The sequence below is a fragment of the Macaca fascicularis genome, chromosome 17 (genome assembly GCF_037993035.2).
Source record: "Macaca fascicularis isolate 582-1 chromosome 17, T2T-MFA8v1.1".
NCBI lineage: Eukaryota > Metazoa > Chordata > Mammalia > Primates > Cercopithecidae > Macaca > Macaca fascicularis.
Genome location: NC_088391.1, coordinates 9653817 through 9668563, shown reverse-complemented (window position 1 = coordinate 9668563; position 14747 = coordinate 9653817). Strand labels below are relative to the sequence as shown.

Genomic DNA, 14747 nt, shown 5'->3' with positions numbered 1-14747 from the left:
CAGATTTAGGAACAAAATGCAGAAATCACAAATGTCCATCTGATTGGTCTCTCAACGATGGCATTATTTTCTCCTATTTGCTAATCACTGCAAGGCATATAGGTTTTTAATTACATTATGAGTTACATGGAATGGAATTTAGGGTCCAGGTGGATAAACTGGTGAATCCCCATGTAGTTTGTAGTAGCTATTTCCTGATACAGATTTGATAAATAACACTGTTGTATGTAATACAGTTTTGGTAATTTCAGGTAAGTTGATTGTAGCTTTATGGCCCTGGGTCTTCAAGGAAACACATGTTCAAGCATTCTCACTGCTTAATGAGATCCTTGTTCCTGTTGAACTTCTGTGACCTTATTGGAAATCAATGATTGCTTTTGTTCTTCAAAATGTAATGTTGAGGAGACCTAGATTAAATCACTCTACAAAATGCACTGAGATTGCAGGATGTGGGGAGTGTGCTGTAATTAAAATGAATTATTCTGCTTGGAGGTACAGCATATTTTAGCTCTGTGTGCATATTGTGCATAAGGGAATTTCTCTGTGCAGAATTATTTTCTCCCAACAATTCTCATGATCACAGCACTCCTGGTAGCAGGTGTCACTTAACTCCTGGGGAGCAGCTTGTCCAAAGCAAGGGAAGGGGGCGCTCCTTTCCTCGCAACTGTTGCTATGGGGGGCGTGGCTTCGGAGCCGTGCGAGGACGCATTCGGCGGCTCCCTCCCCCCATCCTTCGTAGACTACACTTCCCGTGATGCTCGAGGGTGGTCTCCGTGGTGACGCACTTAGTGTCCGCGGAGGGAGGACGAGGACGGGGGCGGTGGCTGCGAAGGGGGGCCCGTGCTCTCCCCGTTTCCCCTACTCTCGCTCAGGCAGCTGCCGCCGCCGCTGCCACTGCCGCCATGTTGGTTTGAGAGGCTATGACAGGAGGCGGCTGCGGCGTGTGGGATTGAAAAGTGGAGAAGGAGGAGGAGGAGAAACAAAGCTCTGAGAGGAAACCATTCCCGGGCTGAGCAGAGGGAGGACCCGGCCTCTTCCGGGGACCAGCCGAAGTCGGCGTCGCCCGGAGCTCGCGAGGCCGGGGAGGGGAGGGGAAGGCGGAGACCGGGGAGGCGGTGGCGGGGGAGGCGGAGGCAGAAGAGGAGCGCCGAGGAGCCGGAGACGATGCGCCCCGACCCGCGCTGCTGCCCGGAGGCGCCCGCGGCCTGAGCCCAGAGGGGCTGTGGAGTGTCCCGGCCGGCCGCGAGCACCCCGCGCTGTCGGTCCCCCGTCCCGGTCTTTCGCTTTGGCTCCCAACTAGTTAAATGCCCTTGAGCGCGGGTTTCCGCGGCCCGGCTCTTCGCCCCGGCGGCGCGAGTTGAGCCGTTCACCCGCGCGGGCGCCCCGAGAGCGGCTCGGCAGGGTCCGCGGCCAGCGTCCGGCCACCGCTCGGCCGCCACTCACGGCTCACGCGTCGATGTGTAGCTACATAGTTATCTATGTACATCCACGCTGGGGCATTTTTCTCCTGCTTGATGAGGACTTGACTCGGGAGCGAGTGTGAATCATTGCCGGGGCTGGGAAAGGAGGAAGGCGGATTTAACCCCCTCCCACCCCTCTTCATGTCCGTGTGTCACTCGGCTCGGTCCACCTGGCGCGGCCGGTCCTGGGGCTGCTGCTGCTGCTGCTGACGACGACGACAGGGGCTGCCTCTGCTGTCCCGGGAGTTTCTTCCTGCTCCGGCCACACAGCTCCTGGGGATTGTTCCTCTTCGCACCAGAACCTCGGCCTGACCGGCACTTTGGCTCCGAAATAACTTATTTTTGGGAGAGAAAGCACATCACGAACCAGTCAAAATCGTGAAGGCTTATTTCTGTAGCTTGAAGACTTCTGCTGTTTTTTCTTTGTTTTTTGTTTTTTGTTTTTTGTTTTCCGTAAATATCTGGGTATACATCAAACGGCAAGATGTCCAGTAATGTCCCGGCGGATATGGTAAGTGACGGATAAGTTATGACACTGATTTAACTGTGGTTTCCAATCTTATTTAATCAGAAAGACGGCAGGCGTGGGGCGAAGATTTGCTGGGGACTGTGGAAAAGCCACCGTGCTGAGCGATTTGGAGAAGTTGGAGCTTCTGGTTTCCCCCTTTTAGAAAGTAGTGCTTTTAATATAGGTTCTCTCATTTGGTCGTGTTTTCTAAATCCTTGAAGACAGTGGAGAAGTAGGGAAATGTATCATGGTAGCTTGAGGGGACAGAACATCTCTCTCTTTGCTAGAAGCCTCCGAACACTAGTATTTTAACGTTTCTGAAAACGTCAGTGACAGTGGGCAGAGCTGAGGACTGGTGTCCCTACGAGAGAATAGGTAAGGAAACGGGAATCTTGCTTTATGACACAGACAAGATCATCAGTGCAGTAGGGACGAACTTGATATTTTTCAAGAACAGAGATGCACATCTCTTCAAGAAAAAGTATGTTAGAATTTGCCGTGAGCTTTCTGAAATGTCAGAATACGGATGGCAACAGAAATATTAAGATATTTTGGGATTTTCACAAACGTAGGCTGACCCTGTATTGGTACTTACTGTGAATATTCCAGGGCTTTTTAATGGCAAATATTTGTTAGTAGTAGATTCCATATTAGACATAAAGCTAAGGAAACGTAGTATTGAGCCTCAATCACGATCACTGAGTGTTGAGAGCTTGAAACAAAAAGTACTGTTGTGTATTGACGCCTTTCTTTTTGTTTTGTTCATAAAGGCTGAGGTTGTGAGTCTGTTGATTGACAGTAACCGTGTAACCTTACAGTGCTGGGGGCTTGGATTGTGTGAGTGTGAAGTTACACTTTGCAGTCCTAAGGACAAACATAATGCAGTTAATTAACAGGAAGAGGAATAATCTTGTTTATGAAAGTATTGAAGTTAATGTAGTTGTGCTCACATATGTTAACATTTGAGTGTTTGTGTATTCAGTGGAAACAAATTGAACATTACTGATGATTAAATTTTATTTTTTAATTTAAATTTATTTTTTTATTTTTTGAGACGGAGTTTTGCTCTTGTTGCCCAGGCTGGAGTGCAATGGCGCGATCTTGGCTCACTGCAGCCTCTTCCTCCCGGGTTCAAGCAATTCTCCTGCCTCAGCCTCCCAAGTAGCTGGGATTACAGGCGCCCACCACCACGCCCGGCTAATTTTTTTTTTTTTTTTTGGTGGAGACAGGGTTTCACCATGTTGGCCAGGCTGGCCTCAAACTCCTGACCTCAGATGATCCACCCATCTTGGCCTCCCAAAGTGCTGGGATTACAGGCGTGAGCCACTGCACCCGGCCTGCTGATGATTAAATTTTAAAACGCCAGATGTTTCTATAGGAGCAAACCTCATAAACAGATTTTATAATAAAAATTAAATGATTCTAAATGGCTTATTTTGACCTTGGTTTAAATTTTGCTCTTGTTTAATTTCCCATTTAATGCAAAGGAAACACAGTGTTCTGTCTCTTGGGTGACCACATAACAGCTTTACACTCTCCTTCCTGAGTCCTAAAACTCGTGCGTTGTCCTTTTAGTTTTCGCTTCTCTTCTGGTGTGCACACATGAAATAGCCTCCTGCCTGGTTAAGGACGGTTGGACAAGGTTTCCTCCATACCACTCTTGAAGTTGCTGGGAGCGGTCTCTAGACAGAGCTGGGAAACGCTATTTCCCTTGTTTGATGAGTAATCTGTGGGTTCATCGCCTCGAGCAAAGATTTGCTCTCTCGAAAGCCTCCATTTTATATCATCAAGCACAGTGCAAGATAGGTTAACCTTAAGTACCATCTATTCTCTCACAGAAGTTGGAATGAAATAGATGTGTGTTATTAAAACAGTGCCACTACTTCCTTTAGGTCCAGTGAAGAAAAGCTGTAATGTGCGTAGCATCAGTCACAGATTGAGATGATTTGGGAAATACAGTTTCCAAGTCAGAGAGAGGTTTGGAGGCTGATGTTAGGATCAGAGGACTGGGAAGTAGGAGCAGGGTTTTATTAATATCTGCAATTATAAAATATAGCAGTTTATCTGTTTTAGACTGTATGTTAAGGCCTTGATGATTCTGTGGTGCTTTGAGATCCTTTGATTAAAGGTGATATGCAAGGGCAAAGCAGTATTATGTAATAAACATATAATGCCCTGATGATGCTATTTCAGAGTGGGTACTAAGGTACAGCACAGTTTGATTGTTCTGAGTGTTTTTTTTATGTCTTGTTCTCTACTGTTCAACTGGTTAGAGGTTAAGATTTTTTTCTTTGTGAAAGTCTTTTAAACGTTCATTTATTACTTTACTTTGCATTTTTGCTTAAGAAGTCTATCATTTGCTATATGCCTAGAATTCTCAACTTTTTGAAATATAACATGACAAATATTGGTTAGAAGTTGTCGATTAAATGCTTCATAATTATTAAACTCTTCATACCATTGACAGTTGATTTTCGTTTACATTCATGACAGAACAATTTACCGCTCCAAACCTTGAAGAGCTCCTCTCACCACTCCCACGGCAAAGCTAATGACATATATCCCTTGTAGCATAACTCTAAATTGATCAGGATATGTACTGTTACAATCCGCTAAACTTGCATTTATGAATAAACACATTTTTGCTAGATGCAGTAAAATGTTAATTAAGCTTTCTCCTAGTTGACAGTATGTGCTATTTAGAAACAAATGTTACAGTTTTACTTTTTGGTAGTGGTATCATTTCTATTGAAGTCAATCTTTTATATGTTAATGGTACTTGTCAGTTGTATAGGAAAATCCTGTTGGGGAGATGGGATGGGGGTGGTGAAGTTACAATCTCTGTCATGTTTCCAATAGAGATAATTTATTCTCGAGCTACAGTAGTTGCTAAATCAATTGATGTTTTTGGTAAAGTCTTTATGGCTATGATTATGACTCACTTTAAAATAGATTTTTCAGCTTTGGTTTTTGTTTTGTAGATAGAACTCACATTTAAAATTTATTTTTAAACATTCAATAATTTTTTGTGTTTAGCATAAGGGCTCTCATTTTTAATAATCCAAATGTCAATTTTTTGGATGAGGGAGTGGCACCCCTACTGAATGGATTTGCTGTACCCTTTAAAACATAATTTGTAGTTGGTACTTTTACTACATTCTGTAATATATATGTCCTATAAATATAAATATATTTACTTGAAATGTTGGTTTTTCTTTGCTAAGAGTGATTGAGTTTGAACTAGATTTGATAACATCTTAGTGTAGTAACTTATTTTTGAAGAAATCTGAAAATACTTGAACAGAGTATCATTATAATATATTGTATTTAAATGATGTATTTATTTATTTATTTTTCAGCCAAGATCATAGTTCATGATGCGGCAATATTCATTTTATAGTTTATAGTTGCAGTGTGACTTATGTTAACCACTGTAGGATTTTTGCAAGAAAATATTCACTGCCTGTGTTAGTAATAAGACCTAAGACTGGGCAGCAGTGGTAATTTTGTTTTCTGGATTGGTAAAGTTATCAAGAAATATATTCTTGTTTTTATAAGAGTACTATAGACAACATTTAGGCTACTATTTAGAGCTTTGGACTAAAATTATACTTTATAATATCTATTACATTGAAAACTTTAAGAGATAAATTGACAGTGTGAGAATAATGGCAGAGCAATTTTGTGATTCAAAACATTTTAGTTGATAAAACAAAGAAAAGCCCCGTATCTTTAACAACTGTTAATGTAAAAATGGTAGCAGATAACAACAATTTGTAATAGGAGTTGAATGAGATAATGACAATTCAAGTTTTTTCCAGTATATTTTGTGTGCTTAATGAATATTTTTATTATAATTTTTGTTGTATCACTTCCATTCATGTAAGAATTATTGGAGCCCTCTTGTGGACAGGAAATTACTAAAATATATTTCCTTTCAAAGTGAACTTTTATCACTTTTCCAAGTTAAAGTAAAATGACATATGTTGAATATACCAGGAGAAAATGCCATGAAAGAAAAAGGTCCAGAAAATAGAAAGTTTTTAACATTGAGAAAAGTATACTGAGATTTAATGCCCAAGGACTTTTTTCTCTTTACTTACAGCTCCTTTTTATTTTTCTTTCTCTTCCTGATGATTCTCATTTCAGGTTTAAGTTGAAGGGTTTTATAAAGCCAAAGGGTAGATAAGTACTGTTTACATATATGTGTTACTTGAATAGCTTAATAAATAATATATTAAGAATTGAATGTTTCTCTAAATTTTTACTTGAATGTATCTCATATTTGGTATTTTGAATTAGACATTTTTATTAAGAAAACGGATGACATTGTTTCCCTCAGTTTTGAATTAACTTCTTTCTACCTGCCCCAGCTTGTGTCTGAAATGGTCTTTAGTTCATTTTAGGCCACAGTGATCTTTCCTTCCTGTAAACCACTTTCCTTTAGTGCTTTTGACATTCCTCTTACACAGGTATCAAATGTCTGTGGATATAGTATAACTTTTATTTCACCTCTGATAGTTTTTAGACATTCAGAAATTGTTGAGTGACTTTCTTGACTCACAAAGTATTACTGTCTTTGTTACATGGAAAAAGTAAATACTGTTCCGTAGTAATAGTGGTATTAAATATGAAGTCTATAATGTCTGCTTCTGTTATCACTTGAAATATGAAAACTATATTTGTAGTATTAAAGCTTGAATTTATTTTAAATTGGTGGATAAAATACTGATGGTGCTATTAGTTTTCATAATATAAAACAGTAAATGTGTTTTAGGAGACTGAAGCATATACTTAGTAAATGTGCTCTTTAATTTTCTAAGTCATCTTATTCTGGGAGGGGAAAATGAAAAGTGACTGTAGAATTCATGGTAACCTGGAAACCTTGGGTAATAAGTCATTCTGAACCAGTAAATTTTCTGAATACTTGGAGGTTGAGTGTTAAAATAGCCCATTCTAACAATGTTGGATTACCATTGTATTTGCTTAAATGAAATATACTATGCATAAGTTAACTTATTTTTGGCAACTTAAGAGCTATGATTTGAATAATGTTGCTTGCATTTAATCAGTGTTTACTGGGTACCTGTCTGTGTAATATAGTAGTAGTATTAATAGGTATAAGCTATAACTATAATATCCTCAGCACCTAATATAGATTGTGAAGCTTTATGCGCCTTCACTAGATCAGTAATTTACAAAGTGAGATGAAGCAAGTCGATTTTGAGAAGTAAATATGAGAACGTCTATTTGTTTATTCTTACCCCAAAAGGGAAAAGGATTCAGCTTTTCTATTCATACTATATGAATTGGCTGTGGGGTTTTCCTAGGTCCACCTGCATTCAGGTGGTCGCTGTGAGTGTGGTTTGCTGAGGGAAGATGTGTGAATTCTGTAATGTAGATGCCAGCAATAGCATCATGAGTTTCTCAGAGTTTTTCCAGTTTTTCTGCTATATAGTCCCTTTTAAAATACTTTTTTAAAAGAAGAATCTATGATACTTTGTATTGAGATGGGGAACAGAGGTTTGCTGTCAAAGCATTTAAAAGAATTGTAGAACTCAAAGATTAATCACACATTTTTATTACAGAAGATGAGTATTCTATATGCTGTTCTTATCCGTGATGACAAGAGGCTACCAAAAATAAAAATTCAGCAGATATTTTTAGGAAAACAATCCCTAAATTGTCACTTGAAGGCAAAATCGACATTTTAAATAGTAAGTGAGAAAGTACCTGCTTTTCAAAAGAAACAAGTGTTATGGAGAACATTTTGAAAGCGTGTTGAGGTATTTCGTATCTGTTGAAAATCTTCCTTACAATCAATTTTAATTGACTTTGGACCATTTATTGGAAAGCCAAACATTTTGATTTGTAAAAATACCTTATTGCAGTCAGGAAAAAGAAAATTTTAATAACATTGACAACAGGTAGCTGACTTTAAATAAAAATGTTTGCGTATTTGGTGATAGAATGGAAAAGTAATATGATTTAGAAAATTAGTAAGTGACATGTTCTTCTATATAGATCTCATCTTTGTAAGATAAGTTTTTCAGATATGACTTATGACAACTCTTAAAACCAAGTGTCAGAATACATTGAACTTCACAAATGAAGAAACTAAGATTTTAAAAAATAGAGATATATTTAATAATAATGCTCACTTAATATGTTAATAATAGCATTTTTAGTGATTGAAAGATTAAAACGAATTAATATTTAAAATAGTTGATAGTTAAAATAGTAAAAAGTAAAACAAAATTTTGATCTTTTAACTTCTGTTTTTAGTATGTGTTTTATACTATATGTATGTTTATAAATGAAAACACATATACTGTAGATAGGTGCCTCAAGTATTTTATGTTTGGGATTTTCAATCAAAAAAATGTAGAAGCCACTGCATTAGATGACTAAAGATTTCTGAACATTTTAACTTCTTGTGTTTGATAGTTACAAGTTTTCTGTCTCCTGCCTTGTTGAGCAGCTGTTTTTTCCTGTGATCAGTGTGTCTACTTATTCCTAACCATTTACAGTTGCTGGTTTTAATTTGCTATGGGTGTAGAAACCATATTTCCAAAGTTTATTAAAAATAATATGTGTTTAAAATGAACAAATGGTGTCTGAGTAGAATTTTAGGAGTTACCTCACAGTAAAGTGTATGATCTTTTATTCCATGGGCTTGATCATATCTGTTTTGGTTGCTTAGAATTCTCTTTTTTGGGGGGCCAATTTTCTGGCTGTTAGCTGTGTTTTGGAGATATGCAGTTTCTTGATAGTGAAGAACTGGTTACGTGATAAAAAATAAAATTACACTTATAACTTTACTTTGAGCTCGTAGAGGAGAGAGAACTAATATTTGTTGTGTACTTGCTAATACCAGGCAGATGCTTGGTGTTTTACGTTATAGCATTTAATTTAATCCTTACAGTCACCCTGGATAAATATAGTTGGTATATAAAGAAACTCTTAATACCCACCAGGTGAAGACCACCAGGAATGCATCTGTGGTGAAACAAATTAGGTTGACTGTTTTGCAGCTAGGAAGAGCATATGCCAGATACCGCCAAGTGTCAGTAAAAGAGAGCGGGAGGGCTGGGCTCACGCCTGTAATCCCAGCATTTTGGGAAGCCGAGGTGGGCGGATCACTTGAGGTCAGGAGTTCGAGATCACCCAGACCAACATGATGAAACCCCCATCTCTACTAAAAATACAAAAATTAGCTGAGCATGGTGGCAGGAGCCTGTAATCGCAGCTACTCCGGAGGCTGAGGTAGGAGAATCACTTGAACCCAGGAAGTGGAGGTTGCAGTGAGCAGAGGTTGAAGTGAGCTGAGATTGTGCCACTGCACTCCAGCCTGGGCGACAGAGTGAGACTCTGTCTCCAAAAAACAAAAAAGAAAAGAAAGAATGGGGGACTTTTCAGTAGGGTTTGGGCTGTGCTAGAAGCAGGGACTCCTGGATTGAATGCTATCATACATCAAGTGGAGGTGGGTTAGTTACTGGGTCTTTCAGCAGTCTTTGTTTAGGAGACAGGATAAATGAAGGGGACTTGGAAAGTCATTGGTGAGAAAACATGATCACTTACAGAATAGGAGATTGTTGGTCATTTTGGAGCTGCAGTGTGGCCATAGGAAAAACTTTCTACCTGTTGGTCTTCTCTGTATCTTTCAGATATCACAGTCTGGTTATCAACCGAGCTCATTTTTACTTTCTCACAGCCTAGGTTCAGAGAGGGTAAGGAATTTGTTTGCGATCACATAGCGAGGAAGAAGTTGAGCTAAAATAGGAATTTGGGTCTGGTGGCAATAGTGATAAACATCTACACCCCCTCTCCACAACCATAACTGAGCAAACATCACTGAATCCCTCAGGCACATTATCCTAAGAATGCCTTAGGTTCCTTCCCAATACCTTGTTCCAGGGAGTCCCTGCTGATTGGTCTGAGCTAGCATGGTAGAAATGAAACCTATTTTATGAAACCTATTTTATGTATCTTTGTAATATACTATGTAACCTCTGGATTGGAATGATTTTAATTAAGGTTGCTTGTCTTACTAATTGGTAAAATTAAAGGGAGTTTCCTTTAAACTTGTAGGAACTTTGAGTCTTCTTGTGTATATATTTGTTACACAGTGGATTTTTCTTAAAAAGTACCACTTTGAATGCTTTATATATGTAACAAATAGATTGACTTGTAAAGGATTTAGTGCTTTCGGGGCATTTTGTTTTTGTCTTCATACTTTTAACTGCATATGTATATGTAGAAAGAGAGAGATTCTGTATTGGTTGGTCAAATCAAGTAGCATTTTTGGTCTAAGTAAATATATATTTGGGCAATTTTCTGACTAGGTTTTGAGAAGAAAATGTTCTTTCTGCTGAAGAAAATTGTGGAAGTTTGACATTAACATTTTTTGTTTATGTACTTAAGATGGCAATTTATTGTGTCTAGACAAAATGTTCTTATGATAAGTTTTTCTTTACTTTCATATAAAATTAGTGTTTTTCTTTGCCTTAGAAATAGTCTTGCTTTTGTATCCTGCTATTTTCATTTAGTCATGTTAAATCAAGTTTAGCCTAAAGCTACCTCCTTACATATTTTAAGCTCAGCCTATATTGAACATATATCTATGCAAATAAGTATAGAACCATATTATAATTTTGAACTGATTATGATAGATGTATATAAATTACTTAGCTAATTCCATATTCATGAGCATTTAGAAGCTATTACAAACAATGACATAGTGGATATTCCTAAGCGTATCTCTGTGCCTTGTCTGATTATTACCTTAGGACAAAACTCTTAGTAATGTAGTTGCTCTGTCAAAAAATAAGTGTTAGTTTTGGGACGGGTGGGAAAGAGAAGGATATATGTTTCCTAATTTTAAAGCATCCTTGAATTTCTGGATAAACCTAGCTTTTAATTATACATTACTCAAATGGTATATGCTAGATAATACTTCATTTATAATTTTTTTGTTCACGAAAAACATTGGCTAGCAATTTTAATTTCTTGTAAAGTATTTGACAGATTTAGGTATCAAGGTTATGCTGACGTCATAAAATGAGTTGGGAAATGCTTTTTAATTCTCTGGAAGAATTTGTGAGGATTGATTTTATTTCATCCACAAATGTTTGAAATAATTCACTGGTGAAGCCATCTGGAATTTTCTTGTGAAGATTATTGATTCTATTTCTTTAATACATAAAAAGCTATTCTTATTTTCTATTTCTTTGTCAGTTTTGACAAGTTTTGCTTTTTAAGGGATTTGTTCATTTTGTCTGAATTTTCCAGTTCAGCTTACGGTTTTTTTTTGTATGTGCATATCCTTTTATAATTGTTTTGATATTTGTAGTATCTATGATCTCTCCTTTTCAAAATCTGCTTATTGGCAATTTGGGTCTCTTTGTACTCAGTCTTTTCAGAGTCCGTTTTCTGATTTCTGCCTTTACCTTTATTTCTTCTACTTAAAAATGTTAATTTTCTGTACTTTTTAAAGTTTTCTGATATGGGTACCTAAGTCATTAATTTTCAGCTTATTTATTTATTTTTTAAATTTTATTTATTTATTTATTTATTTTGAGACAGAGTCTCGCTGTGTCGCCCAGGCTGGAGTGCAGTGGCGCGATCTAGGCTCACTGCAAGCTCCGCCCTCTGGGTTCACACCATTCTCCTGCCTCAGCCTCCCGAGTAGGTGGGACTACAGGTGCCCGCCACCACGCCCGGCTAATTTTTTGTATTTTTAGTAGAGACGGGGTTTCACCGTGTTAGCCAGGATGGTCTCTATCTTCTGTCCCCGTGATCCGCCCACCTCGGCCTCCCAAAGTGCTGGGATTATAGGCGTGAACCACTGTGCCCGGCCTATTTTTAAACATCTTTTTAAGAGACGGGGGTCTCACTGTGTTGCCCAAGTTGGTTTCTGAACTCCTGCGTTCAACTGCTCCTTCCTCCTCAGCCTCCCAAGTAGCTGGGAATACAGATGTGCAGACCACTGTGCCTGGCTCCTTTGTGGGTTTTTTTGGAATATTTTTGGAATTTAAAAAATGTATATGAAATTCCCTCTAAATGCAACTTAGATGGATCTTACAAGTTTGATATATATTATTTTTATTATCATTCAATAAAGCATATTCTAAATTTTCCCTTGTGCTCTCAGCATTTGGGGATTTTCTAGCTATATTTTTGTTATTGATATCTAGTTTGGTATCTCTTGTGGTCTGGAATCATTCTATGCTTATGGGTGATTTGTTGACACTTGCTTTATGGTCAGTTTTAGAAAATTGAGGACAGTGTGCCATAGACAGCAATTAAGTTTATTAATCATGTTCAATCTGTTGTATCACTACTGAATTTTTTTTTGTCTTTTTTAAATCACTCAATTGAGAAACTTCTGTTAAAATTGCCACATATATAAGGATTTGTCTATATGTTTTTAGTTCTCTCAAATTGTGCCTCGTATTTGGAGGCTAAGTTGTTAGCTACAAATAAATTTATGGTTGTTCTGTCTTCCTCTCTAGTAACACTTTTTGCTTTAAAGTTTTTTTTAGGGGGGGATGTTAATATAGCATTCTTTTTTTTTTCTATCCATTTCTTTTAAATCTTTCTTTGTCATTATACGTAAGATGAATCTCTTTAAGCATCATATAGTTGGGTTTTTGCTTTTTTACTAAGTTTGATAATCTCTGTTTTACCTTTAATGTAATTACTATAGCACATTATTTGGGTTTAAATTTACAATTTTGCAATTTGTGTTTTGCTTCCATCATCAGTCCTTTATAACTTTCCCTTCCATTTCTTGTTTTCTTTTGGATTAATCAAATAGTCCCATATGCCTTTCTCTTAGCTTCTCTGTTATAAATTCTTTTACTATCTTTACCGGTTAGTCTAGAGATTACAATGTACATCTTTAACTTTTTTGTCTATCATAAATTTTTGCCTTTGCCAGTTCAGGGTAATGGAATGGCCTTTTAATTTAATTCCATTTACCCCTCTTCCAGTCTTTGCTTTGTTTTCAGCCCATAACAACAGTGGTAATAAAATGTTGTTGTTAAAATAATCATTACTCATTTCACCTTGTCCTCAAATTTACTCTTCTGGAAGTCTTCATTTCTTTCTTTTTGATTGTATGTGCATCTGGGTAATTATCCTTTTATCCAAGGAACTTTTAGTGCAGGTCTTCTGGTAATGAATTCTGTTTTTGTTTGCCTGAAAATGTGTTCATTTTACCTCACTTTTAAGGGGTCCCTACTTCATGCACCTTCAAGATGTTATTTTATCATCACCTGGCTGCCACTGTTTATGTCAACTCAGGCTTTTAATTGTATTGTTATTCCTTTGAAGTTAATGCGTTTTCCTTTGGCTGTTTTAAAGATTATATCTTGTCTTTGATTTTCACCAATTTTACTATCGATGTGCTCTTTTGTAGCTTTTTTTTTTTTTTTTTTTTGTAATCTACATAAAGCTTGTAGAGTATCTTGAGGTCCTGAGTCAATCTTTGGCTTACTATATTTTGTCATTTGAGAATTAGCTAAATTTTTTTTTTTTTTTTTTTTTTTGAGACAGAGTCTTGCTGGTGTGCAGTGGCATGATTTCAGCTCCCTGCAACCTGCGCCTCCTGGGTTCAAGTGATTCTAGTGCCTCAGTCTCCCTAGAAGCTGGGATTATAGGTGCATATCACCACATCTGGCTAATTTTTGTATTTTTCATAGAGATGGGGTTTTGCCATATTGGACAGGCTGGTCTCAAACTCCTGGCCTCAAGTGATCTACCCACCTCAGCCTCCCAAAGTGTTGGGATTACAGGCATGATTACAAAGTGTTGGGATTACAGGTGTGATTACAGGCATGATTACAAAGTGTTGGGGTTACAGTGACCTGGCCCAGGAATTAGCTAATATTCTTTAAGTATTATTTCTATTCTATTGTCTTCTTTCCTTATGGAAAGAAGTTACATGTATGTTAGGTCATGTCACCATTTCCATTCTTTTTTCCCCCTTCTCGTAAGCCTAGAGATTTTCTATCCACCTGTTTTCATGTTCACTTATATCTTCACTGTCCAATATCCAGTTATTTCTAATTACTGAGTTTTTAATTTTAGTTTTTGTATTTTTTATCCTAAAATTTACATAGATTCAAATTCTTATGTTTTCATCTGTTTTCTTGAGTATATTAACTATTGTTGCAAAGTTCCTTTCTGATGACCGTCATATCTAGATTGCCTGTGAGCCTGTTTCTGTTGTTTTGTTTTTGATCATTCAATCCTTTTTCCTTGGGTGCCTGGCAATGTTTTATTAATATTGTGATGAAAAATTATAGAGAATCTGAATTATGGTTATCTTTCTCCATATAGGATTTAATATCCTCTAGTGAGTAGTTAGAAAAACATTGATTACTTTGACTCATAAGTGACTGATATGACATGAGCCTGAATTCAGGGCAGTCAGGAAATTCTGATAGCCTCACTATTGGTGCACTACTGGTATATAGCCCTTAGCTAAGGTCTCGGTTGAAAGTTTGGCATATTTACCAAGATACCTCTTCCTTGGCAAGTCCCAAATTTCAAGTGTCATGAGGCTGATGAAAGCTTTTTTAAAAACCTCTTTCCAACATCTTTTTGTTGGGATTTCCTGAATTTCAGTCCATGCTGTTTATGATTCAGCACATTCCTGGAGAGAAAAAGTTGAACAGAATATTGGGCTCCTTTCTTTGAAGTTCCTTTTTATTTTCCTGAGATCCTGAATTCCTGGCTCCTTGGTGGTGCAACATCCACTTTTTGTGTCTTCC

At 37.5% G+C, this 14747-nt stretch overlaps 1 protein-coding gene across 1 annotated transcript in view; it reads left to right on the top strand.

Moving 5' to 3' along the window:
- The first annotated feature begins 1135 nt into the window (after positions 1-1135).
- Positions 1136-14747, top strand: part of UBL3 (ubiquitin like 3) — a 78368-nt gene continuing 64756 nt past the window's right edge. The window contains exon 1 of the mRNA XM_005585569.5: positions 1136-1971. Within this exon, the coding sequence (XP_005585626.1) occupies positions 1945-1971 (27 nt within the window). The 5' untranslated portion in view covers positions 1136-1944. The remainder of the gene's footprint in view (positions 1972-14747) is intronic.